The sequence below is a fragment of the Chiloscyllium plagiosum genome, unplaced genomic scaffold (assembly GCF_037043375.1).
Source record: "Chiloscyllium plagiosum isolate Xiang-an unplaced genomic scaffold, Cpla_swu_hap1 HiC_scaffold_6, whole genome shotgun sequence".
NCBI classification, from domain to species: domain Eukaryota; kingdom Metazoa; phylum Chordata; class Chondrichthyes; order Orectolobiformes; family Hemiscylliidae; genus Chiloscyllium; species Chiloscyllium plagiosum.
Window position 1 is genome coordinate 114,136,142 of NW_028270144.1, and position 24,096 is coordinate 114,160,237.

The 24,096-nt window shown below is 42.4% G+C and overlaps 1 protein-coding gene across 2 annotated transcripts in view; it reads right to left on the reverse strand.

Annotated features, from left to right (window-relative positions):
* slc9a7 (solute carrier family 9 member 7) overlaps window positions 1-24,096 on the reverse strand; it is a 145,030-nt gene that overhangs the window by 39,109 nt on the left and 81,825 nt on the right. Inside the window, exons 6-13 of one of the 2 annotated variants that reach the window (XM_043692310.2) lie at window positions 23,250-23,355; window positions 22,822-22,963; window positions 18,709-18,814; window positions 11,717-11,805; window positions 10,476-10,589; window positions 8,794-8,905; window positions 8,220-8,373; window positions 1,816-1,875 (exon numbers count right to left, since the gene is read on the reverse strand). In XM_043692310.2, the coding sequence (XP_043548245.1) occupies window positions 1,816-1,875; window positions 8,220-8,373; window positions 8,794-8,905; window positions 10,476-10,589; window positions 11,717-11,805; window positions 18,709-18,814; window positions 22,822-22,963; window positions 23,250-23,355 (883 nt within the window). The remainder of the gene's footprint in view (window positions 1-1,815; window positions 1,876-8,219; window positions 8,374-8,793; window positions 8,906-10,475; window positions 10,590-11,716; window positions 11,806-18,708; window positions 18,815-22,821; window positions 22,964-23,249; window positions 23,356-24,096) is intronic. The other variant, XM_043692311.2, reaches the window with a different exon arrangement.

Consider the following 24,096-nt stretch of genomic DNA (forward strand, 5'->3'; position numbering starts at 1 on the left):
CCACATGGGAATGGAATGGTTCAAAGCAGAGGTACAACAATGCAACCTTGAAGGATATAACAATTACAAGACTTGCTGTTGACACCTAGAATAAACTTTGAAAAGAAAGACAATTCAGAATGTCAGCCCGCATTGGACAGAAGACCCGTGAAACTTCATTTTCAATGGTTTATACATTTTTTCCCCAGAGGCACTGCTGAACTCCAAATGTTAATAGTCTGAATGGCAACTGTCAGACTGTCAAAAACAGCATTTATTTTTCCTTCAAGGAAAAGGTTTCCATTTAAATAACCATCCAATACCCTCTGGATGCCTCAGTTCACTCAGTGTCCACAACACTTCCAAGGCAGTGCATTCCAGATCTGAATTATTAGTTGCACGAGAAAGATTTTTCTCACATCACATTGTCTGATTTTGAAAATCACTTTGTATGCGTCTTCTGGATCTTGTTCTTTTTACGAGCAGGAACAGTTTCTGCCTATTAACTCTGTCCAGCCCCTCAAGATTTCGGAAACCTCTGTCAAACCTCCTTGTTTTCTCCAAAGACAATAGCCCCAATTTCTTCAATCTACCCTTATAGCTGATGTTCCTCATCCCTGAAACCATTCTTGTAAATCACTTCTGCACTCCCTCCAATGCATTCTCACTCCTGAAGTGCGATGCCCAGAACTATACACAATCTTCGTGTTGAAGTCTAACATCACCTCTTTTATCTTGTACTCCATTCCCCGATATATAAAGCTGACCACACGTTTTGCTTTATTTACCAAGCTCTCCACCTGTGCTGCCACCTTCATTGATCCATGCACATATACACCAAGGTCTCTATGCTCCTGCACCCCTTACTCAGTCCATGACTGTAAAATGTGAACTGATTGGAGTTAAATGTTGTTAGCTCCCCTCCCATCACCAGTTTTCCAAATTTTATGTCTCTCAGCCAACATGTGCAGAACGATAACAAAGCGTTTGCATGTGTCTCTGTCTGCAGAAAAGATCTTGGGAGTGCATGGGGAAGTGGTCAGAAATGAGGGAAAGAAAAGGAGAGAAGGAAAGATGCGCAAGTTTAATGGTTCAGAACTGAACCCAACAGCTTTTGCCTACTTCTTCTGACAGACAGACCTCTCCTCACAGGCTTTTGGCCTAGCTTGTTGGGTGAAGCATAATTTTTCAGTTAAATATTTTATGCCAGTTCTTTGGCTTCTTCAATAATGCAGACAAACACTGAAGAGATGATAGAACTTTGCGGGCAGCGATATTTCATATCTCATTTTGATTTTCCCTTTTACTGCATTCATCTTTCCTGTATTTGAGAGTGTTGCAATGGAAACACCGTCAGTGACTAGGGATTTGGGGAGTGGGGTGGCATGGAGGCCTAAAAGTACTTAGGGTTTGGTTTGATTTGATTTGTAACATGGATTCCAACTCCCCAAAGAGCTCCTCTCTTGGTCTCATGCTTACAGGAAGAAACAGCCCAATATGTAAGAAATCGAAGCTACACAGAAGAAAAGCGAAGACAAAACGAACGAGCATGTAGACACACGGCACAAGTATCGCCAGGCAGCTGGGAAAGATTGTTTGCACTAGTTGACGGGAGAATGACACAGGGCCTGCTCCACACAGGCCTAGAAAAGTAGAGATTTGATTATATTACATGCTCTCCTTTTTTAGAAGCAAACCATAGGCATTCAGGGAAAGCCAGAAGTGCAAGAAGCAGGCTGAAGTCGGATGATAGGACATTCAAGGATTAGCTGGCACTGGAGAAAAGAGAGAGTGGTGTTAATTTCACAGCACACTGTAGCCAGCTCTGTGCATCACCTGAAGTAGCTCCAGTGATCATCAGCCAGATCCTCTGCTGAAGGAACCCGGTCACCAACTCTGGGGGTGGCATAGCACAAGAAAATGTCAGAATTACTTCGGCACAAACTCAGTAAGCACCTACCTCGTAGACCCTAACAACCCGCTAAGAAACAGGTGTAAGCATCCAATACACAATAGACTCTTAAAAGAAAACCTGACCCTCCACAATGTCTTTCCAACAAGGCTTACATCCTATGGAAGTTCTTTTTTAAAAAAGAAAACCAGTAACACGAATAAACAAAAAGGGTGGTGAAACGGTCTTTGGCTTTTGTCTAGTTCCCTCGGATAATCCCTGGTTTTGGTTTCTTCGTTCAAGGGACGTGTTTCTCTCTGGCTAGGTCATCATTTATTGCTTCTCTCTCATGGGGGCACAATCCCTGTGTATATTTAAGGCTGGGATATGTAGATTCCTGAGGAGTAGGGGAATTGTGGCCTAAGGTGAAAACACAGCAAAGTGGATATGAGGAATTTCGGATCAACCAGGATCCTATTTAATAGGGGAGCAGGCTGAATAGTTCTTATTTCTTACGATCTAATGATCTAGATATTTCGGCACAAAGGAGGCTATTTGGTCCACTGCGCCTCCATCAGCTCATTAAACAAGCATCATTACCTCGGGCCGATCTCATGCTTTTCCCCCATACACTCCTGATATTTGTGGCAATTACTGGTGTTCCTACCTTTCCTTTGTCCCTTCAGTTTTAGAAAAGAATCTCACCTCCACCCCATGCATCTGTCAATGCAGCACCAGTGGCATCTTCTCGGAAGTACACAGGTGAAGACACAATATATAATCTTGGAATCTTGTAAAAGGGCCATTTGAGCTGAATCTGCCTCTCTGAAACAGCTAATAATTTGTCATACTCTTTAATTACAGACCTACAGATTTTTTTTAAATGAATTTGTCATTTCTGAATTGGGGGCTGTTTAGCTCTGTTAGTTTAGCTGAATAGCTTTGGGTTCAGGGTGATGCCAACAGCACGGGTTCAATCCTTGTTCCAGCTGAGCTAGATGTGGGACCTGCTTCTCACCCGGACAGCGGAATGCATTGGCAAACACCGATTGTGGAAGAAAAAAACCTACTGTGAAAACACCACATAAACAGATGTCAAACAAAAGCCCTTCAAAGAAATGTGAATTGTTAGGTGAATTGGCCATACTAAAATTGCCCCATATTGTCCAGAGATGTGCAGGTTAGGTGGATTAGCAGTGGTAAATGTAGGATTTATGGGATAGGGTGGGGAGTCCTCAATGGGCTGAACAGCCTCTATGTAGAGTTTCTATGACGACTGTTTTTGATTGTTCAAGTTGACAAATGTTAGAACTAGACAATAGAATATCTGGGGCACCCAATATTATCATCAAACCCTTCCACGCTAGGCCAGTTAGAACACTGTGGGTTACAGAGCTGGCCTGTACCTACACTCTGTGGGACTTTAGAAGACACAGTTTTTCTGCCACGGCTCTGCGTTGTCTAGAAATTGGATCGAGATGGCCAAACCTCTTTTCAAACGCAAGACTTCTAGTAGTCCTCAGCATGTGGAAACTTTCAGATGGTCAGCCTGGATAATTTTGGTCCCACAGGCTGGACTACAACCTTCCAAAGTTCCTTAGCCTTCTCATATGCGATTTGACATGTTGCAGTCCTTCAATGGCTAATCATCATCCCCAGTTCTTGAAGGAACTGCCTACACTCCAAAGGCTGGTCTTAGAGACAGTCAATAAAAAGGAACCCACAGATAATTATATAATGTGACTTCTATCAGACTGACCACCTGTAAGCACAATAAATGGGAAAGTTTCCCTCATTGCGTCAAGATCAATTAAGCCTCCTCAGCAGCTGCCAGTTGTTTTGTTGTGAGTTCTGTGGGGTCCCAGCACTATGGACTGCACCTTGTAAACCTGCTAAAGCTGAACAGATTAGGCATGAGTGCTGTGGAGCCTGCAGCTGTCAAAATCCAAGACGCTGGAATTTTCACAGTAAAATTCCATGCCCTGCTCTCTGAAGAAAGATTTTAGTGACCTCGTATAGTTCAGTCGCAAATCTTGCTCAATAAAACTCCTGTGAAGCACTTGTGGACTGGAAAGATGCTATATAACTACAAACTGTTGTTGGGTATTTGGCCCTTTGGTATAAATGTGGTGAATACAGAACACGGGAATCTAGACTGCTCATGTAAAGTCCTTTAGAAATGGTCCTAACCTAAATTAGGATGTTAATACCATTTTCATCAGTGCAATGTCTACTCCATGAATGAGACAGCCCTGTTTCACAGACAATATATCAACTTATTTCTGATCTCAAGATAAAGTTACACCTAATATGTTGGTGTTGTCATAGCAAAGCTGATTGTAAGGTCGATTTGGCATACAGGTAGCAACTGAAAATTGCCACTAGTCTCCTTGACTCCTCGCGGGTTAGTTACTGAACTCCCTTCATATTCAGAAGTCAAAATGCAGACCAAAGGGCTCCACAGTAAAATAAAAAACACACAAATAGCAAAAAGTGAATGTTAAATGGTGAGGTGGGAAGGAGACAGTCAAATTCAGTGCAGTTTGCAGGTAGAAGGACCTGCAAAAGGAAGTGAAAAAGGTTAAAATCAGGATGACAGAGGTCACGTTTCAACGAACCAGTTTACAAAACATTTGAAGGCTGTTCAACTTAAGAACAATTTAAAATTTGCCATTCGGCGAAATACTGGGATTAAGAAATCACCCTTCTATAGGAAGGATATTGTTAAACTTGAGAGAGAGCAGAAAAGATTTGAGGATGCTGCTGGGACAGAGGGTTAGAGTTATAGGGAGAGGCTGAATAAACTGGGGCAGCTTTTCCTTGTAGCCTGAGGGTTGAGTTTAGAGTTTTAAATATATCATTGGTGGGGGGGGGGGGGGGGGGGGGGAGGGGGGGGGGGGGGGGGGAGGAGGAGGAAGAGAATGGATAGGTGAACAGTCATGGTCTTCTTCCCAGCAAAGGGGAGTTCAAATCTAGATAGCACAGGTTCAAGGTGAGATGGGAAAGATTTAAAAGAAGGACCTGAGGGGCAACATTTTCACGCAGAGAATGGTGTGTGTTTGGAACAAGCTACCAGAGATGGTGGTGGAGGCAGGTACAATTATGATATTTAAACGGCATCTGGATGGGTGTATGAATAGGAAGGGTTTAGAGGGATATAGGCCAAATGTTGGCAAATGGGAATAGATTAATTTTGGATAGCTGTTCAACATGGAAGAGTCGGACTGAAGGGTCTGTTTCCGTGCGATATGAATCTACGGCTTTACGATTCCTAGAATACAGTTATTCTAAACAAATCCTCGAGTCCAGATAAGTTGTATTGCAGGCTGCTGTGGGAGATGAGGGAAGAAATTACAGGGCTTTGACCCAAATTTTTAATTACTCTCTGCTCAAAGGGGTGAGTGCCAGAGGATTGGCAGATAGCTAATGCTGTTCCACTTTACAAGAAGGATGGTCAAGATAAACTAGGGAATTACAGAGCAGTGATTCATAGTTGGAAAACCATGGAGAAAATTCTGTGGGAGGGACTTAATCGCCACAAGGAGAGGCAAGGTTTATTAAGGATAGTCTGCATTGCTTTGTCTCAGGGGGAGGTCACGCAAAACAAATTTGACAATTTTCTTTGAGGTGATCAGGTGAGAGAGAGAAGGGTAGTACAGTTGATCTCATTTATATGGATTTCAGCAAAATCTTTGACAAGGTCCCCTGTGGGAGACTGATAAATATGGTAAAAGCACCCAGGATCCAAGGCAAGATGGATTCAAAATTGGCTTGATTGCAGAAGAAAGATTTGTATAACTGAAGGCCAATGCCCAGTGATGTACCACAGGGCTCAGTAATGGGTCACTTATTGTTCATGATATACACAAATGATATAGAAGAAAATGTCATTTTTTGGGGGGGATGGAGAGGAGCAGAGCTGATAACTAAGTTTGTGGATGGCACGAAGATCGGTCGAGTAGTTGACAGTGAGAAGGAAGGTCTTGAGTTACAGGAGGATATCGATGGATCGGTCAGATGGACAGATCAGTAGCAGATGGAATTTAAATCTGAAAAGTGAGAGGTGATGCTCTTTGGAAGTAGTAACAGGCTAAAAGGAGTATCCGATGAATGGCAGGACACTAAGCAGCTCAAAGGAACACAGGGATCTTGGGGTGCTTTTCCAGAGATCCTGGTGGGTAGCAGAACAGGTTAGTAGAGACGTTAAGGTGATCTATGGGATATTTGCCTTTCTCATTTTCGGCATAGATTTTAAGAATAGGTGGTTATTTTGGAGCTGTACAGAACTTCTGTCAGGCCACAGCTGGAATACTGCACACCACAGTGTATGAAGGATGTGGTTGTACTAGAGGGCTTGCAAAGGAGATTAACCAGAAGATTGCCTGGGATGGAGCATTTTAGCTATGAAGAGAGGCTGGATAAGTTTGTGTTGTTTTCTTTAGAGCTGAGAAGGTTGATTGAGATATCTAAGATATTCAAGGGCATGGACAGAGTGAATAGAAATCACTTGAAGGGTCAATAACAAGGGGACATAATTCTAAGGTGAAAGGCAGGTGGTTAAAAAGGGAATGTCAGGAAAATCCCAGGTGGTGGTGGTGGGATCTAGAACTTGCTGCCTGGGGAGGGTAGTGGAGGCAGGAAACCTCAATCTTTAAGAAGTACTTGGATGAATACTTGAAACGCCATGACATTCAAGGTCATGGGCCAAGTGCTGAAAAATGGGACTAATGCAGATTATAGCGTCATTTTTGTCAGTGAGGACTCTTTGAGCCTTTTCTGTATTATCTGTTTCTATGATTGTGTGAATCTGTTTGAACAGGTTTTGGCACACATTATGTGGCAGGTGACACTTGAACCCAGGCCTCCAGCTTCAAAAGATAAGGATAAGACTTCAGCGCCAGCTAAAAGCAGACAAAAATTAATCTTGGTAGTCAAAGTTGATTTTGCACTTCAGTGGAATAGGACAACCTGACAGATGAACAACACCTGATGAAGGAGCAGTGCCCCGAAAGTTAGTGCTTCCAGTTAAATCTGTTGGACTATAACCTGGTGTGAGATTTTTAACTTAGACAGATGAACTGTAGTTTCTGCTGGAATAGTTTTTTTTTTAAAAAAGGTGCTTATCACCATCTGCTGTTCAGTTAAGGAAATGCACCAAAGCTGTTCACAAGTCAGATTACACCATTGCACAATACAGCAGCAGATACCTTTAACACATACAATTTCACCGTGAGACAGGACTTGTTTAAAAACAGTGTGCATGGTAGTCCCATGAAATAGAGCTGATGCTTTATGGCAAGAGCCTGCATGTGAAGTCTTTTGACATAGGAAGACTATTACACTGTAGATTACCACATGAATCTGGCAGGAACCTTTCCCACTCTTTCCACATGCCATGGACATATTAGAAAGATTTATCGGATGATAATCAACCTGTGTAGCCATTTGTGGCACATATTTCATAATCATTCAGTCCTGAGGTCGGACTTGAACCCAGCATGTCTGTTCCATGAGTAGGGATGCTGCAAAACCTCCCTATCAAGATCAAAGACAGAAGTTGCTGGAAAAGCTCAGCAGGTCTGGCAGCATCTGTGCAGAGAAATCAAAGTTAACATTTCCTGTGACCCTTCCTCAGAGCATTAACTTTGATTTCTCTCCACTGATGTTGCCAGATCTGCTGAGCTTCTCCTACAACTTCTGTTTTTGTTTTCGATTTATAGCATTGGCAGTTCTTTTGGTTTTTCCTTAGCAAGATGATGAGTAATGGGCAGTGGATTGACACTAAAAAAGCACTTCTAAAGAGCCAGCATTGATGTGATGGGTCAAATGGCCTGATCCTGGATTTGATGGTTCTAAACTTCCAGGCTTCGCAAGTAACCCATGGGATCTGACTATGTGTGAAAACAGGCCACTTGGCCCAACAAGTCCACATTGACCCCCTGAAGAATAGCCACCCATACCCATTCCCCTACCTTATAGTTACCCCTGACTAATGGGCAATTTAATATGACCAATTCACCTAGCCAGCACATCTTTGGATTGTGAGAGGAAACCCGCACAGACACGGGGAGAATGTGCAAACTCCACACAGACAGACAGTCACCCAAGGCAGGAACCGAATCCAGGTTCCTGGCACTGAGGTAGCAGTGCTAACCACTGAGCCACCTTGCCACCTAATGTAGAAGAAAATTTGGAAGCAAATAACTTCAATGGTTTTGTTAGATCCAGAAAAAGGTGGATTCCTGGTTGACTGAACTGTCTATATGTCAAAAGTGCAGAGCAGCACATGGAAGACAAATCATAGAATAACAAACCATGCAAAGCAGCCATAATGATGTTCTATACTGACCTAATACGTAACCATGACAATGTTGGCGTGGTGCCTCCACCAAAGACCCAGACAGTGAAAAAGACAATAAGGAGGGTGGTGGTGAACATCATTTGTCTGGCATATGTGGCGGTGTCTCGGATGGCAAGGGCAAAGGCCATGGCTCCTCTCAGACCTGCAGGAAGAACAAAGGTCATGAACTGAGGTATTCAACAATCACCTAGTAGTCAGGCCCATCGGTAACTGTATGACGGACACAGGACAAAATCGAGAAGCTGATAGGTGGTCAACTATGGGCCCCAGTGGGTATCACCCTTGCCCTCAGAATCAGAGAGCAGTAGAGATCAAGACCCATCACAAGGTGCGAGGAAGGGTCACTGAAACTTTGGTTTTTGTTTCCCATGAAAGGGAATTGACCAGATATGGCAGCATGGTGGTAACATCACTTGACCAGTAATCCATAACTTTGGCTAATGCTCCAGAGTTCAAATCCCACCATGGCGGCTGGTGGATGCCGAAATTCAATTAACAAATAAAATGTAATTCCCGTGAATATCTGGTGTCCTTACCCAGTCTGGCCAACATGGAACTCTACCTGCAATCATCATCATGTGTTGGAAATTCCAGCCAATCTTGTGCTTTCTGGCCAAGTTTAGGAAAAAAGACAGTGGGTAAATGTTGGCAGCTCTTCCCAGCAAAATAGCAATCTGATCAGCAACAGCGGTTAAGGAACTTGAACAGCTAATGATGGCAAACATTACACTGTAGAAAAGGCACCTAACAAAAACAGTGAAGTTTTCTTTTGAAAAGCAGCACAGAAATAAGCCATTCAGCTCAACAGGTCCACATTGATGCAAACTTGTTCAAACTCATGCAGAGTCCAGATGGAATAGAAAGGGACAAACCGTCCCATTGGTGGAAGCGTCATGAACTAAAAGACACTGACTTATAGTTATTGACAAAGAGTGACATGAAGAAAACATTTTAAATGAAAAGTAGCGAGTTTTTGCAATCTGGAATACATCAACTGTGGTGGAGGCAGATTCAATCTCAGCTTTCACAGGGAAATGGACAAGCACCTAAAAAGAAACAAATTTGCAGGGTTTTGGGCAAACAGCAAGTGTAGCTGAAATACTCTATCAGAGTTGGCATATTGGACCAAATGGCTGCATTCGGTGCTGTAATCCTCAAAGTCAAAAGATGCCCTTTATACTCCTTTCTCCCCCATGTACTTGTCCAGCTTTCTCTAAAATGTAATGTACTACTTGGCTCAACTACACCTTAAGGCAGTGAGTTCCACATTCTCGCCACTCTGTGAAGAAGTTTCTCCTGAACTCCCTGAGGCTATTTGTTACCTATATTTATGGCCCTCAGTTTTACACTCACCACAACCAAAGTAAACACTCTCTCCATGTTTACCCTCTTAAACCCTCCCAGAATTTTAATGGCTTCTATCCTTTGTCCCTAAGTGTTTTTCTCCCCAATGAATGTGTAAGACACTTCCTTTGGTTAGCAAGCAAACCAGAAAGCAGATAAGAGAGGGAAAGTGATAGCAAGGAAGGGAGAATACCTTCTGAACAGGCTTGTTGATTGTTAGCAGTGCATGGAAAAGCCAGCCTAGAAACAAACCGCTAAAAAGCCTACCATGAAAACAGCACAAACCTACACCCAATAGAGTTTAGAACAAAAGAGATGATCTTGGAACTGCCTCCCCAAAAGCACTAGATGTACCTGTGCCCTAATGACTACAGTGTCTCAAGAGAAGTTAGCTCACCAACATCTTCCCAAAAGAAAGTAGGGACAGATAATAGATTAGATTACTTACGGTGTAGAAACAGGCCCTTCGACCCAACAAGTCCACACTGACCCGCTGAAGCGGAACCCACCCAGACCCATGCCCCTACATTTACCCATTCACCTAACACTACGGGCAATTTACAATGGCCAATTCACCTAAACTGCACTTTTTTTTTGGATTGTAGGAGGAAACCGGAGCACCTGGAGGAAACCCATGCAGACACAGGGAGAATGTGCAAACTCAATCTACACAGAGTTGCCTGAGGCGTGAATTGAACCCGGGTCTCTAGCACTGTGAGGCAACAGTGCTAACCACTGTGTCACCGTGCCGCCCATAAATGGTGACCTTCGTAACAATGCCCACTTTCCATGAACTAATTAACAAAAACAAATTCTTGCATAATTAATATGGAGCAAATCCCAAATCTATTACAACAAAACTCCATCACAAACCTTGCAGAAATTTCAAGTAAAGGATACAAAGGCGCCCAGAATGAAGATGGGGTTAAAGATGTGATTCTGAAATGTAAACAGCGCCAAACCCATGTAGGAAAATATGAAGTTTTCAGCCAAGAAATTCAGAACTTCAAACAACTGCAAAAGATGATGACATTAATGTAAATGATATTGTATTTCAGTTTGAAACCTTTGTTATGAGATGTACATCATATGCAGCACTGTGATGAAATCCATTTTACTTCTCCAAATGTAGAAGCCAGCAATCTTAGAATATTGTAACATTCACAGAACTGGGTATTCCAATGGTTGCTAGATGGCTATATTCAAACATGCCTGGGAACAAGGGTGGGACTTGAGGCTTTCAACAGACCACTCAAAACAGTTCAAGGACAATTCAAAAGCTCACAGGCAGGTGGGATCAAGAGACAGTAAAAACATTAAAAAGAAACAGAATCAGGCTTGTGGTTATACACTGTTGCGGTTTAGCTGAATTGCTGAGAATCAGATTCATAGAATCCCTACAGTGTGGAAAGACGCACTTGGTTTCTCCACATTGACCCTTCAAGAGCATCTCACCCAGCCCCACTGTCCTACCCTATCCCTGTAACCCTGCATTACCCATGGCTAATCCAACTGCATATACCTGGACCCCATGGGCAATGTAACATGGCCAATCCACCTAACCAGCACATCTTTGCACTGTGGAAGGAAATTGGAGCACTCAGAGAAAACCCATAGGGGGTGTCACAGGGAGAATATGCCTGTATGGAGTCTGCACAGTCGACGGAGGCTGGAATCGAACCCAGGTCCCTGGCACTATGAGGCAGCAGTGCCAACCACCTAGCCATTGTGCCATCAAGGCAACACAAAGTTAACATTGAGTGTAGTGATCCATCAGGAGAATGACAGATGCTAATAGACCTGCTGAGTTTATCTAGGTCTTCATTTTTGTTTCAGATTTCTAGCTTGTTTTTATTTTAGGTAATTGAACTACTCTGGTTCTGTTTGAATTTAGGAGAAGTTCTTGTTGCCAGGTTGGGCAGCTGAAATAAGAGCTCAAGAGAGAGAAAAATAATCAGGGGCAGCACCAGCTTGGTGAAGTTAGTGGTCTGTGAAAAGCTGGAATTGTGCTTTAACTAAGTGCTGTCATCCTGCTGTGATAATCCAAAACAAATGGAAGAACAAAACAGGGACTTTTCTAACACCAAACCCATGTTACACACACAACCCAACTGAGGACTGACACCAATAGGCTTCCGTACCTGCTTTGTTCTGTCTCTTGACTCTGCAGACAAGTTGTTGTACGTATAATGAGCTTGCGTGATTCCACAGAAGAGAACTGCAACCACACCTGCACAGAAAATACCAAGGTTTGTAAAAACAGGAAGGCGGGTCAAACTGCTTGTCATTTTAGATGAGTGGCCAGTAACATTCCTGGTACCAGAGAGCCAGGCAGTGAGCATTGCTATTGCTGAAATCCCACCCCTCCCCTCTCCACCATCAACATCCTGAATGTGAGCACCAAAGGGTCTGTCTCCATGCTGTATAACTCCACAACCAGATACCTAACCGGACCAGCCATAAATCCAAGCTAGAGGCTGAGAATTCTGTGGGAAAAACTCCAATCTTGCCTCCCTGTAGCTTGTCACCCATCGACAAGGCACAAAGCAGGAGTGTGGTGGAATGCTCTCCACTTGGAGGAGTGCGGCTCCAAAGACACTAAAGACACCATCTATGACAAAGTGGCTTGCTTTATTTGCACCTCATCCATCATCTTCAACATTCATTGCTTCCAGTACTGAGTCACAACGGTAGCACTATATTTCACACAAGATGTCTTGTAGCAACTTGCCAAGATTCCTTCAAAGAACACCACCACCATTTAAAAAAGGACAGAAAAGCAGACAGACAGGAACACAACCATTTGCAAATTTCCCTCACATCGACATACCAACCAGACTTGAAACTCCCTCACCATTACTTTACTGTTCCTACTGTTGGTAGGCCCAAATCCTGAATCTTCTTAACATGATGGGTTGATATTCACCTCAAGGACTGCAGCAGTGGTTCATCACCACTTTCTCAAGGACAATTAGGGTTGAGCAATAAATGGTAGCCAAGTCACACGATACCCACAAGTATGAAAAAAATTTAAAATATTCTCAACAGCCAACGCAAAGTCAGGCTGAATCCAGGAAATACAGGAGCTAGTAGTCTCAGTCAATGGAGACAATTCTATATTAATGGGTGGCAGATTGTTCCTTACACAAAATTGAGGCAAAGGACATAAATCATAAGCCCAAGTGCAGCTTTATAAAAAAAAAAATCACCAAACCTGGTCTGTTCTACTGCAGATAATATAAACTGCAGATTTATTATATCCATGAAAGTGAAACAGTAAGCAGGTTACAGATGAGCAGTGTCTGGAGTTGGACACAGAAACTGACAGGAGTAATAAATCACCAGCTTCTCATCATACAGACTAACCAAGCTCTTTCCTGGCTGTTAAACGGATTCAGCCAGGGTTGCAGACAGCGAAGCAACCATCCATTGAAGGATTTCACACCATCGATCACGGCAAAATAATGAGAACCTTTGCTTTATTCTTTATTAGGTTGAGAAAAACGCCAACAATTTCCTGCACCTGCAGGACTGCAGCTACATCCTGATCAAGCTGCATCATTAGCTCCCTGAAGCACCGCTATTTCAGACCACACGTAGGTTCCAACTAGACACAAAGCATCAACACCTGGTGAACCTCAGAAACTGATTGCACCCCACAATTGTATGAAGTCAAACATATAGAGTCTTCCTTTTCTCTTCCACTGTCCCTTACATTTAAGAAGAGTAGAATTATAACCATGAACTCGATTAATATCAAGTGCCTATTAAGGCTTTGGTTCTTCTCCTAGTTTGGTTTTAAAAAGCACAAATTCTTGCACTTCTCCTGGGTCCTCAGAAATGGTGCCTACAACCTCAGAAGAGACTGGGGACACTGAAATAAATCTGCTTAACCCCAGCATTGTGTCTTAATCTAAACTTGAATTGTGAATAGTACATCCATGGCATCAGTACGGCATTCTAAAAACCTTATGTCTCAGCCACCTATTGAGACAATGGATCATAACCCTCAATCACCTACGTATGTACTGAGCTTTCAGCTGTGACTGCTTTTTATTAAGACAACAGGAGAGGATGGGAAGCCAAAGAAATAACAGAAATTATAAAAAGGTGAGAAATGTAATTCAGTGACCACCTGGAAGACTGGTGTGAATTATCCTCATCCATAAGGGAACCTTGGAATGTTACACCTGACATGTGTCAAGAAAGCTTCAAAAGAAAAGGATTTGAAAGTAGCAATGCACCACAAACTGAACTCATATCACCAGTGAGTTGTCTCAGATTGTGACAATTTGGATAAAAAAAGACAGAATTTAGGTGAGTGATACGTGGGATGCTGCTGTTCCTTTAACAAGGTTTTGTCATCCTTGGTTTTTTCTCTCCAGAGGGGTTGTAAAAAGCAGAGGTTTCAATTTGTCTGTGATTTGGGGTCTTTGGGGTAAAAATGAGGAAAACGTGAGCCATGCCTAAGCTGCAGGTAAAAAGTCTCTCTCTCTCTTTCTCTCTCTCCTTGCAGCAAAGTAAGAAGAAAACAAACCACAGTAAAAAGGAACAGGACAACTGTTCTCAGCTGATCTGCAAAGGCAAGTATCTTGGAAACAAATGCTCACCAGTGCTACTGGTATCTCCCAAAGTGATAACTGCAACGTCCCATTGCCTACTCTTCACAGAACTGAGACTGATCGAACAACCTTTTTTGTAAAAATAAAACTTTCTAGGACTCACACTCATTTCTAGTCCATGTATTATACAGATTTAATTGTCACGTGCACTCAAATACAGGAAAAATGTATAATGTCGCCACACACCGTTCCATCTAGATACAATGGCACAAAAAAACCTGTTTCTTTTACTACTTTAAGAAAGAAAGAAAAAAGTTAAACATTACCTTCATAGAATAAGTAAAAAGAAAGAAATAAAGGTAACAGGTAACATTGTCTGTTGTGTTGTTGCAGCTCATGTTTCGTTAATAATAAATTTACTCTTGTTAACGTGAAAAAGCCTGGTTAAATTGGCTTCTTTTAAAACTTTAATTCATTTTGTCTTATAGAAGATCAAGCCAAGAATAATTTTTAAATTAACGTCGTTCGGACAAATTTAGATGTGATAAAGCAGAGGAACCTTACTGAAAGCTTCACGTTTCAGATTATTCCTTCAGGAACTGTAACAACCTAGGGAACCTTGCCAGGTACTGATTGGAACCACCTTTATGGAAGCTCTGATTGTAATAGATGGACAATTTAGTGCCATGTTAAAAGCCCCTTTGGGCTGTTTCTATCATTCCTGAATAGCTAATTTGTGCCTCCATTCAAGTTAACTGTTAATGTTCCATTAAGCTCAACACAGCATCCTCATCTAATAAAATCCTTTAATCTAAGCTTTGAATGAATCAATAGTAAAATAAATACATGGTTCAAAGACCAGTGTGTGAGAAGTGAGTATCAGTTCATAAGGCATTGACATCAAAACTAGGGATAGTGGGGGCTGTATGGCTGAGATAGTCTGAGCCCGAATCTTGCTAGGAAGAGAGTTCTAGCAAGCAGGGAGGTAGAGAGGGCTTTCAACTAAACAATGGGAGTCAGGGTTGAAAATTGTGGTGCTGGAAAAGCACAGCCGGTCAGGCAGCAGCTGAGGAGCAGGAGAATCACAAGCTTAAGTATGATGTACCAAATGAGTCTGGAGAGTCAACACAGTAAAGCAAAATAGGAATTCCCCAAAATTCTGATCTGCAGTAGTATCTGGGCATTTTTGTGCACAAAGTTGGTACACAGGTACAGCAAGTAATTAAGGTGGCTAATGGAACGCTATCCTTATTACAAGAGGAATTAAATATAAGGAAGGAAATGATGCTTCAGTTACACAAATCATTGGAATTCAAAACACAATACATTTTATTAAAAGGCAGAGCAGGACGGAGGTGCCAAATTTGTACCTCTGCTCCAAATTTGTATTTAAGAATGCAAATTTTAATTTCAGCCCCAACATCAAGAACTGTTGAAGAAGGCTTACAGATTTCCAATGCTCTTTGTGCCAAGAAAACTTCAAAATATCACCCATACAGCCTCGCTCTCAACTTAAGATTATGTTACCCTTGTTCTGGATTCCACCCCATTTGAGAAAATAGTTTTATTCTACCAATCTTATCAAACATTTTGATCATTTAAACATTTTTGACAGACTTTATTCAAACTCCTCGCTGCGTGGAATGTGCCTTGATTCAGAGAGTCTGCCAGTGTGTGACAACCTCCCATCATTAAGTTGTCAGCAGGAAGGGCCATTAAGAAACTTGCCTGCTTACAGTGGGATGTCAATTTGGCTTATTAAATGAAACAATTGATGCCAATTATCTCTGACCACACCAGAATTTAGAATTCCTGGTCAAAGTCCCTGAATTCCTTTCAGAGCAGTATTGTCTGTATCAACAACAAATGCATAGCAGCAGTCCAAGTGGGCAGCTCAGCACGCCCTTCATAAAGATAGCTAGGAGTGAACAATGAATGCTGGCCTAGCCAACAATACTGTGGACCTTTTTTAAGAACCAGTGGTGTCTCAGAACTAAATAGGAGGCACACAGCTTCTATGTGCTTTCAGAAGGGATCCCAGCAAACCAGTTTACTACTGCATCGCCTGGTGAGTTACTTAACATTGTTACAAAAACAGAAGTTGCCAGAAAAGCTCAGCAGGTCTGGCAGCATAGAGATGTACAGCATGGAAACAGACCCTTTGGTCCAACCCGTCCATGCCGATCAGATATCCCAACCCAATCAAGTCCCACCTGCCAGCACCCGGCCCATATCCCTCCCAACCCTTCATATTCATATACCCATCCAAATGCCTCTTAAATGCTGCAATTGTACCAGCCTCCAACACATCCTCTAGCAGCTCATTCCATACGCATACCACATTCTCTGCGTGAAAAAGTTGCCCCTTAGGTCTCTTGTATGTCTTTCCCCTCTCACCCTAAACCTATGTCCTCGAGCTCTGAACTCCCCCACCCCAGGGAAAAGACTTTGTCTATTTATCCTATCCATGCCCCGCAATTTTATAAACTTTTATAAAGTCACCCCTCAGTCTCCGACGCTCCAGGGAAAACAGCCCCAGCCTGTTCAGCCTCTCCTCATAGCTCAAATCCTCCAACCCTGGCAACATCCTTGTAAACCTTCTCTGAACCCTTTCAAGTTTCACAACATCTTTCCGATAGGAAGGAGACCAGAATTGCATACAATATTCCAATCAGAACTAATGTTTCAGGTCCAATAACTCTTCCTCAAAACTGATGGTAGCTAGGAAAAAGTTGTTTTTTTTTAAATGCAGAAGACAGGGTGGGTGGGAGGGAGTAAGGAATAAATGATAGGTGGGGATCGAGCCCAAAAAGAGAGAAGAACAGTTGGATAGATATAAGGAGTGGATAATGATGAGCCTGGGAAAATAAATAGCTACTATTGTGGACGATTAGGGGCTACCCAATTGGTTGTGTGTAATAGCAGACTACGTAATAACAAGGGCTGGCATGTGAGGGTTGGGGTATGGAAATGGGAAAAGATGCCATAATTGTTGAACTTGATATGGAGGCCAGAAGGCTGTACAATTCCCAAGTAGAAAATGAGATGCTGTTCTTCCAGCTTGCGCTGAGTTTTACTGGAGCACTACAACAAGCCTGAGACAGAATTGTTGGTCAGGGGACAAGGTAGCTTTTGTCAGGCACTCAGTACTTAGAGGAAAAAGGGTGCTGCTGATAGCCACCAATACTTCAAACCTCATTCCCTGCTCTTGTATCTGTTCTCATCTTCTGTAACCCCTATCATTTGTCAGTGTTCAGGGATCCAATGGTGATCCCTGAAATAGTAACTGGAGAATTACTAGCTACCAATCCCAGTCTCCAACTAGACCACCATTACCCAAATTAAATCCCAACCCTCAAAGAGATGATCTTGTGATCCTCTATCCTCACGGAAAGTAAGACTAATTAATGAAACTCATCCTTGTGACATAGGTAGCTTTGCCTTTTGCACTTATACCAAAAGGACCAAGTTTGAGGATGCCCTGAGTTAAGATCATATTTTAGGCTTCAACTGTTAGAACAGGCTTCCTTCAACCTATCACTCTGGGCTAGGTTCCAGCGATCAGCACACTATGGCAATACTAAGACCCAGTCTCAATACGTGATGTACACTCATTAAGCATTCATAGCAGCAAGATGTAGTTATGGTTTCATTTGGAATGGTTTCTTATCTTCAGTACCTCTTGTAGCAAATCAATTGATTTGCAGGACTGGTTGGAGGATACACTGAACTCTACAGTCGAGGGAGTTAAATTGATATCTGGTGATTGCACTAACTTAGGGGTTAGTCTCACCTTCATAACCCTGCACATCAACTCCGTGCTCTCACATTACCAGAATCAGTTGTCTCTGTTGAAAGAAATTGAGCAGACTACAAATAGATGACCAAAAAGTGTCTGATTAGATGTTTCTTCCAAATATTGAATGAGACACAATGGTGACACCTTAAGGTTCATGGATATGCTTGAATAGGTTAATCCAACTCGAAGTTGTACATGAACTGGGATTAGAGCAGGAGGAGGAAAAAGAAAGACATGCCCTCGGAAATTCTTTGTGCTCCAATCTACAATGTTGCTATTAAATAGGCAACAGAGGAAGTCTTGCCTTGCATTATGGTTTATCAAAGGAAGGGTTACTAGACCCAAAACATTTCTGTGCAATTTAGATATCCTGCAATATAATTCTCAGACGGACAGGTGTTTGCAGCTATGCAGTGAATAATTCAGTGATTTATATATCCCAGTGATATTTATATTGGTTATGCCACCCCAAATAGTTCCCCGATTGGAAATGGCCAGCCACATACAGGTTTAGAACAGAAACCAATCGCTCGATCTATACATTTCAATACAAAACCACACAGTTTATTTAACAAACAGCTGAATTCAATCCAATGGAGTCAACAGTTGACTAGTATTCCATTTTACCTTTGACGCTCTATTTGGTAAACTTAGAACATTCACAAAGCAGAATTATGACTGTAGTAACAGGACTAGAATAGAATCTGAAGCATCTTTCCAAGGAATGGACCCCAATCTTGGTCTGACTCTTGTTCCTAGGTCATTAACTCACCAGTGAAGCCACATGCTTCTGCAAGGAGAAAGGTGCTCCACGACATCAAGAAAAATAGTGCGGTCTCCAGGAGAGGGAAGCAGTGCAGTTTGGTAAATTTGGTGACGTAGGAAAGCAGCAATTAAGGAAATAGCTGAATATCAGAACCCAAAGTTACACAGAGTATCATTCAAAAGTGAAAGCAGCCTTTCTAGAGAAAACACCTGTCTTATTGTTGACTGGGAGCACTACTCAATCATGAGTCGTTTGAGACCCAGGGATACTTTGTCACTGATCAGTTGGAACGTGTGTTTTACCTTGTCTATCTTTTTGAGGCAGAGATTTGTTTTGAGAAAGACATGTAACATGCTGAGGTCAACTAGAGGCTAATGGATATTACTTTGAGTGTCTTCTCTCACCTATGTTCTCTTGAGACAAGGACCCAACATCTCAAGGTGAGCAAAATAACAGCTTTTCTTTTCAATAGGAGGCAACAGAACACAGCAGCTGGTTCCACTTTGATTATTTTCTACTTTCTGGATATATTTTGGGAGGGAAGGTGATCATTTATGGAGCTAGGCAAGAAATGTGGGAGGGGTAAAGGAAGAATTTTTTTTAAAAAGTCAATCACAGCCAGTAGTAATGATCTAGAACTTGCTATTTCTCACTGCAGCAGCCTAAACTGACTGCTCTGAATGATCTCCTGTACTGTAGTAGATCTGTCACAATCAAATTCAACCAGTTTTAATAGGTGACTGTAAAAGAGACAAATGTGTATAATATAAATGCTTGGTCAACTAGCAGAACTAAATTCCAACTATTTATGAACAAGCACGGCATAACTGGGCACATTATCATATTGGCTTCCTCTTGATCCTTATCTTTCCCCATTTGCTCCCAAGTGCACAGATTCATTGAGGGTGTTAGTTCCAAAAACCATTAACAGCTCATTTCCACTGATAGGTGAGGTGAGGGGGGAGTGGGGTGGCTGGTGGAGCTGAGGGAGATGCCAAATGTTTATTTGACAACAAAGTGCAGGATCCATCACAGCGGAGCCTGCGAGTGTCCTTCTGCAACACCCGCATGTCAAGTTCTCCATTAAGGAGTCACCGATAATGAACAAGCATTGACATGCTGTACACTATTCTTCAGTCAAAACGTAGAGTCCTAATAATATTTTTGTTTTAATTCAATCACAGGATGTAGTCATCGCTGGCTAGGCCAGTATTTGTTACCCAGAGGGCAGTTGAGAACCAACCATGCTGCTGTGAAACTGGAGTCACATGTTAGACAAAACCAAGTAAAGATGGCAGTTTCTGCAAAGTTTGAGAGAAGATTTGTAGCTCGGGTGCTCGTTGTTGTGGTTCTGTTCGCCGAGCTGGGAATTTGTGTTGCAGACGTTTCGTCCCCTGTCTAGGTGACATCCTCAGTGCTTGGGAGCCTCCTGTGAAGCGCTTCTGTGATCTTTCCTCCGGCATTTGTAGTGGTTTGAATCTGTCGCTTCCGGTTGTCAGTTCCAGCTGTCTGTTGCAGTGGCCGGTATATTGGGTCCAGGTTGATGTGCTTATTGATTGAATCTGTGGATGAGTGCCATGCCTCTAGGAACATGAATTCGACTGGGACAACACTACTATTATAGGACAAGCCAAACAGAGAACAGCCAGGGAATTCGTAGAGGCATGGCACTCATCCACAGATTCAATCAATAAGCACATCGACCTGGACCCAATATACCGGCCACTGCAGCGGACAGCTGGAACTGACAACCGGAAGCGGCAGGTACAAATCACTATAAATGCTGGAGGAAACATCACAGAAGCACTTCACAGGAGGCTTCCAAGCACTGAGGATGTCACCTAGACAGGGAATGAAACATCTGCAACACAAATTCCCAGCTCGGCGAACAGAACCACAACAATGGCAGTTTCTTCCCCAAAAGGACATTAGGGAACCAGCTGGGCGTTTCCAGCAATGGTTCCATGATCATCTTTAAATTCAAAATGGATTTCTAATTCCCACCACCTGCCATGGTGGGATTTAAACCCTGGTTCCCAGAACATTACCTGGGTCTCTGGATTAATAATTTATGATAATACCACTAAGCCATCCACTCTCCTCATTTGCTTTTGGAATTATAGACACCGCTGGCAAGGACGTATTTATTGTCAACCATCATTGCCGCCAAAATGACTTTAGTTGATTATTGTTCTCAAAGAGTTTGCTCTGGGGCTTGGTTCAGTCACTAACTGTGTAGTTAACCATACAGGGTGGTACAGACCACAAGGGTGACAATTGGCATTAGTAAACCTGTGAATTTTTAACCAGCTCAATATTGACCAGATCTACCAAATTAAATTTTCTACCTGCCTTGGTGGGATGTGAGCGATTGGACTCTTGACCAGTTACAGATTAACTATACAATGGGTAATACAGATTGTACTAAGAATTTGAAATTTTAAAAATATAAACTGGAAGATGGTGGTCCAATTAATACCTCTTGATTATGATCTATACTCCTGCTAGTACATTAATAAACCTGCACAAGTACTAGCCAGTAATTTTCCAGAAAATCTATTTCTGTGAATGAGTCTCTGTGGGGCTGGTCTTCATCAATAATTGAAGTAAATCTGTATCATCACATTAACAGGGGACTCACATTCCTGAACTACTACTGTGGCTATACACAGTAACACACAAGACTGGCCAATGCCAACAGTATAACAGGCTTCCACGTCAGTGGCATAGTGTGATGTTTGGCTGCATTAAAACCTCAGTAAGTTCTCAATTTTTAGCTGCAGATCAAAGCCACAAATCTAGCCTGTGACGCTAGATTCAGATATCAGCAGCACTCCCTCCAGGAAAGCGCACCACTGAAACAGGCTTTTGGTTCAAGTCCTACTTCAGGTGCTATATTAGAGGATTCAGTTTGTAACTCAGTGGGTGCTGAACAGTCAGAGACAATGCCCTGTGGTATTATTGCGAAACTATTAATCTAGAAGTTGTTGTGGGGACCTGGGTTTGAATGATGGAATTAGAATTCAATTAAAACAAATTCTGGAATTAAGAATCTATTGATGGCTGTGAAACCACTGCCAATTGTTGGAAAAATCCATCTGGCTCACTGATATCCTTCAGGGAATGAAATCTGGCCTACGCATAACTCCAGACCCACAGCAATGTGGGTGACTCTCAATTGCTTTCTGAAATGGCCCAGCAAACCACTCAGTTCAAGGGCAGCTAGGGACGGACAATAAATGCAGGCTAGCTAGCAAAACCGATGTCTCACAAATGTTTAATAAGTGCAAACTGAGTGCACTCACTGCTGCACATAAAAGCTCCTGGGGCACTGCATAAAATACAGCAGTCGCTTGGCCAGGTTTTTTCTCTGAACCACCATGAAAAAAAAGAGCAAATCATTAGGTTATCTATAGTACTGCTTTGGGGAGGCCTTCCAATGTGCAAACTGTTCGAAATGTATACAAATTTATAACTGGTTTTATTGGATACAAGATGTTTTCGACAAATCTGAGGATGTGAAAGCTGTTACATAAATGCAAGCTCTTTCATTATTCAATTGTCAAAAAAAAAGGACAGGCCATTCTGTTATAACATGCGTTTTGTCAGCGTGAATTCGCTGCAACGCGATTGACTAATTGAGGAGGCTGTTTCTACTGTAACATGATTACAGTGCCAACACTTAGTACTGTTTGTAAAGTGTGATTTTTCTATAACAGGAGGTTGCACAAGAACACAACCATTGCGTTATTGAAGAGCTGACTGTACCACAAACAGCACCACAATGAAAGTCTGCTCTAACACACAGTCATCAAACTTCAAAAGAGACTGTTGTAATGGAACCACAGATAGGAAGCTGGGTCAAGCTGTGAAGGAAGTCAGACAGGGGGAGGTTGGGAGATGAGGCCAAGGTTGGGAAAAGGGGCTGGACCAGTGGAGAAGTGGGTTAGGGGTGGCAGTGCTGAGTTGGGGTTTGTCCAGTCAGGTGGAGAAGGGAATCAGAAGCCATGAGACCTCCTTTGCCGCAAACTAATCCACAGAATTTTGAAAGCCATTATAATCAGAATGTGGTGTACTTCGATTTAACCCACCCCACCCCAATCATATTAAAAAGGATATCAGAGCAGTCAGCACTCCGGTTACTGCCCCCATTGCAAAAGAGCCGCTGAATATTCCAAGAAAGACACCGACACACTTGAAGAAAGCAGCTGCATCGAAGGTGTGGCTATTCTCACCCGCAGGTTGGTAAGCAACAATTGACCTTAAATGGAAACAAAAAATTTTTATATTCAGGTAGATGTGCACACATTCCAACTCACATTTCTCATGGTACAAAATATTATTCAAAAATGGCTTTCCCATCCTCCTCTGTCATGACGACATAAGCTCAAGTCATTTATTTTATGTGGACTCCATCCACAATTCACCATTACCACAGGAGTCAATGTCCCACCAGTAATTCACACAATTTACTCCGCTGTGAGTCATCACAGAGCACGAGAGAAACAACTGACTTTTTCAACATTCGAAATAAAATGTCCACTTACGATGACAGCACAATGGCCACAGCATCATTCAACACACTTTCTCCAAACAGCAGAGCGTACAGGTCAACATCCACTTGAAGCTCATTAAATATGGCAAGAACAGTCACTGTCAAAACAGAAAACAAAATACTGCGGATGCTGGAAATATGAAATAAAAACAAAAATTTCCGGAGTAACTCAGCAGGTGGGGCAACATTTCATTTTATTCCTGGGATGTGGGCATTACTGGCTGGCCCAGCATTTATTGCCCAACCCTAATTGCCCAGAGGTGCAATGAAGAGTTAACCACAATCCTGTGGGTCTGGAGTTGCCAGACTAGCTCAGGATAGCACATTTCCCTACAAAACATTAGTGAGCTAGATAGGTTTTTGCAACAATTGACATTAGACTAGCTTTTCTCTTCTCCCAGATTTCTACTGAATTTAAAATTATCATCTGCCATAGGATTTGAACCCCATGTTCCCATAACATTAGCCTGGGTGTTCTGGATAACTAGTCCAGTGACATTACCACCTCACCATTAATCTCCCCTTCAGAACCGAACACTGAAGAGCAGCCATATATTTGACTTCAAAAGTGTTAACTCTGATTCTCTTTCCACAGATGCTACCAGACAAACCGGAGGTGGGCCAGAAAATGAAACGGGTCTCAGAAAACCTTCATTCCAAATCAGGGAAGACACTCAAGGCTTCAAAAGCTAAAAAAAAAACCAGAAAGAATCAACAATGGTTTCAGAGGCCAACTTTGGGGAGATGGATGTAACAGTGGATTTGGAAACTAAGTCTCAACTACTCTCGATTAAACTTTCAAGTTCCAAACCCCCTTCACTTCAACGCATCGGAATCTC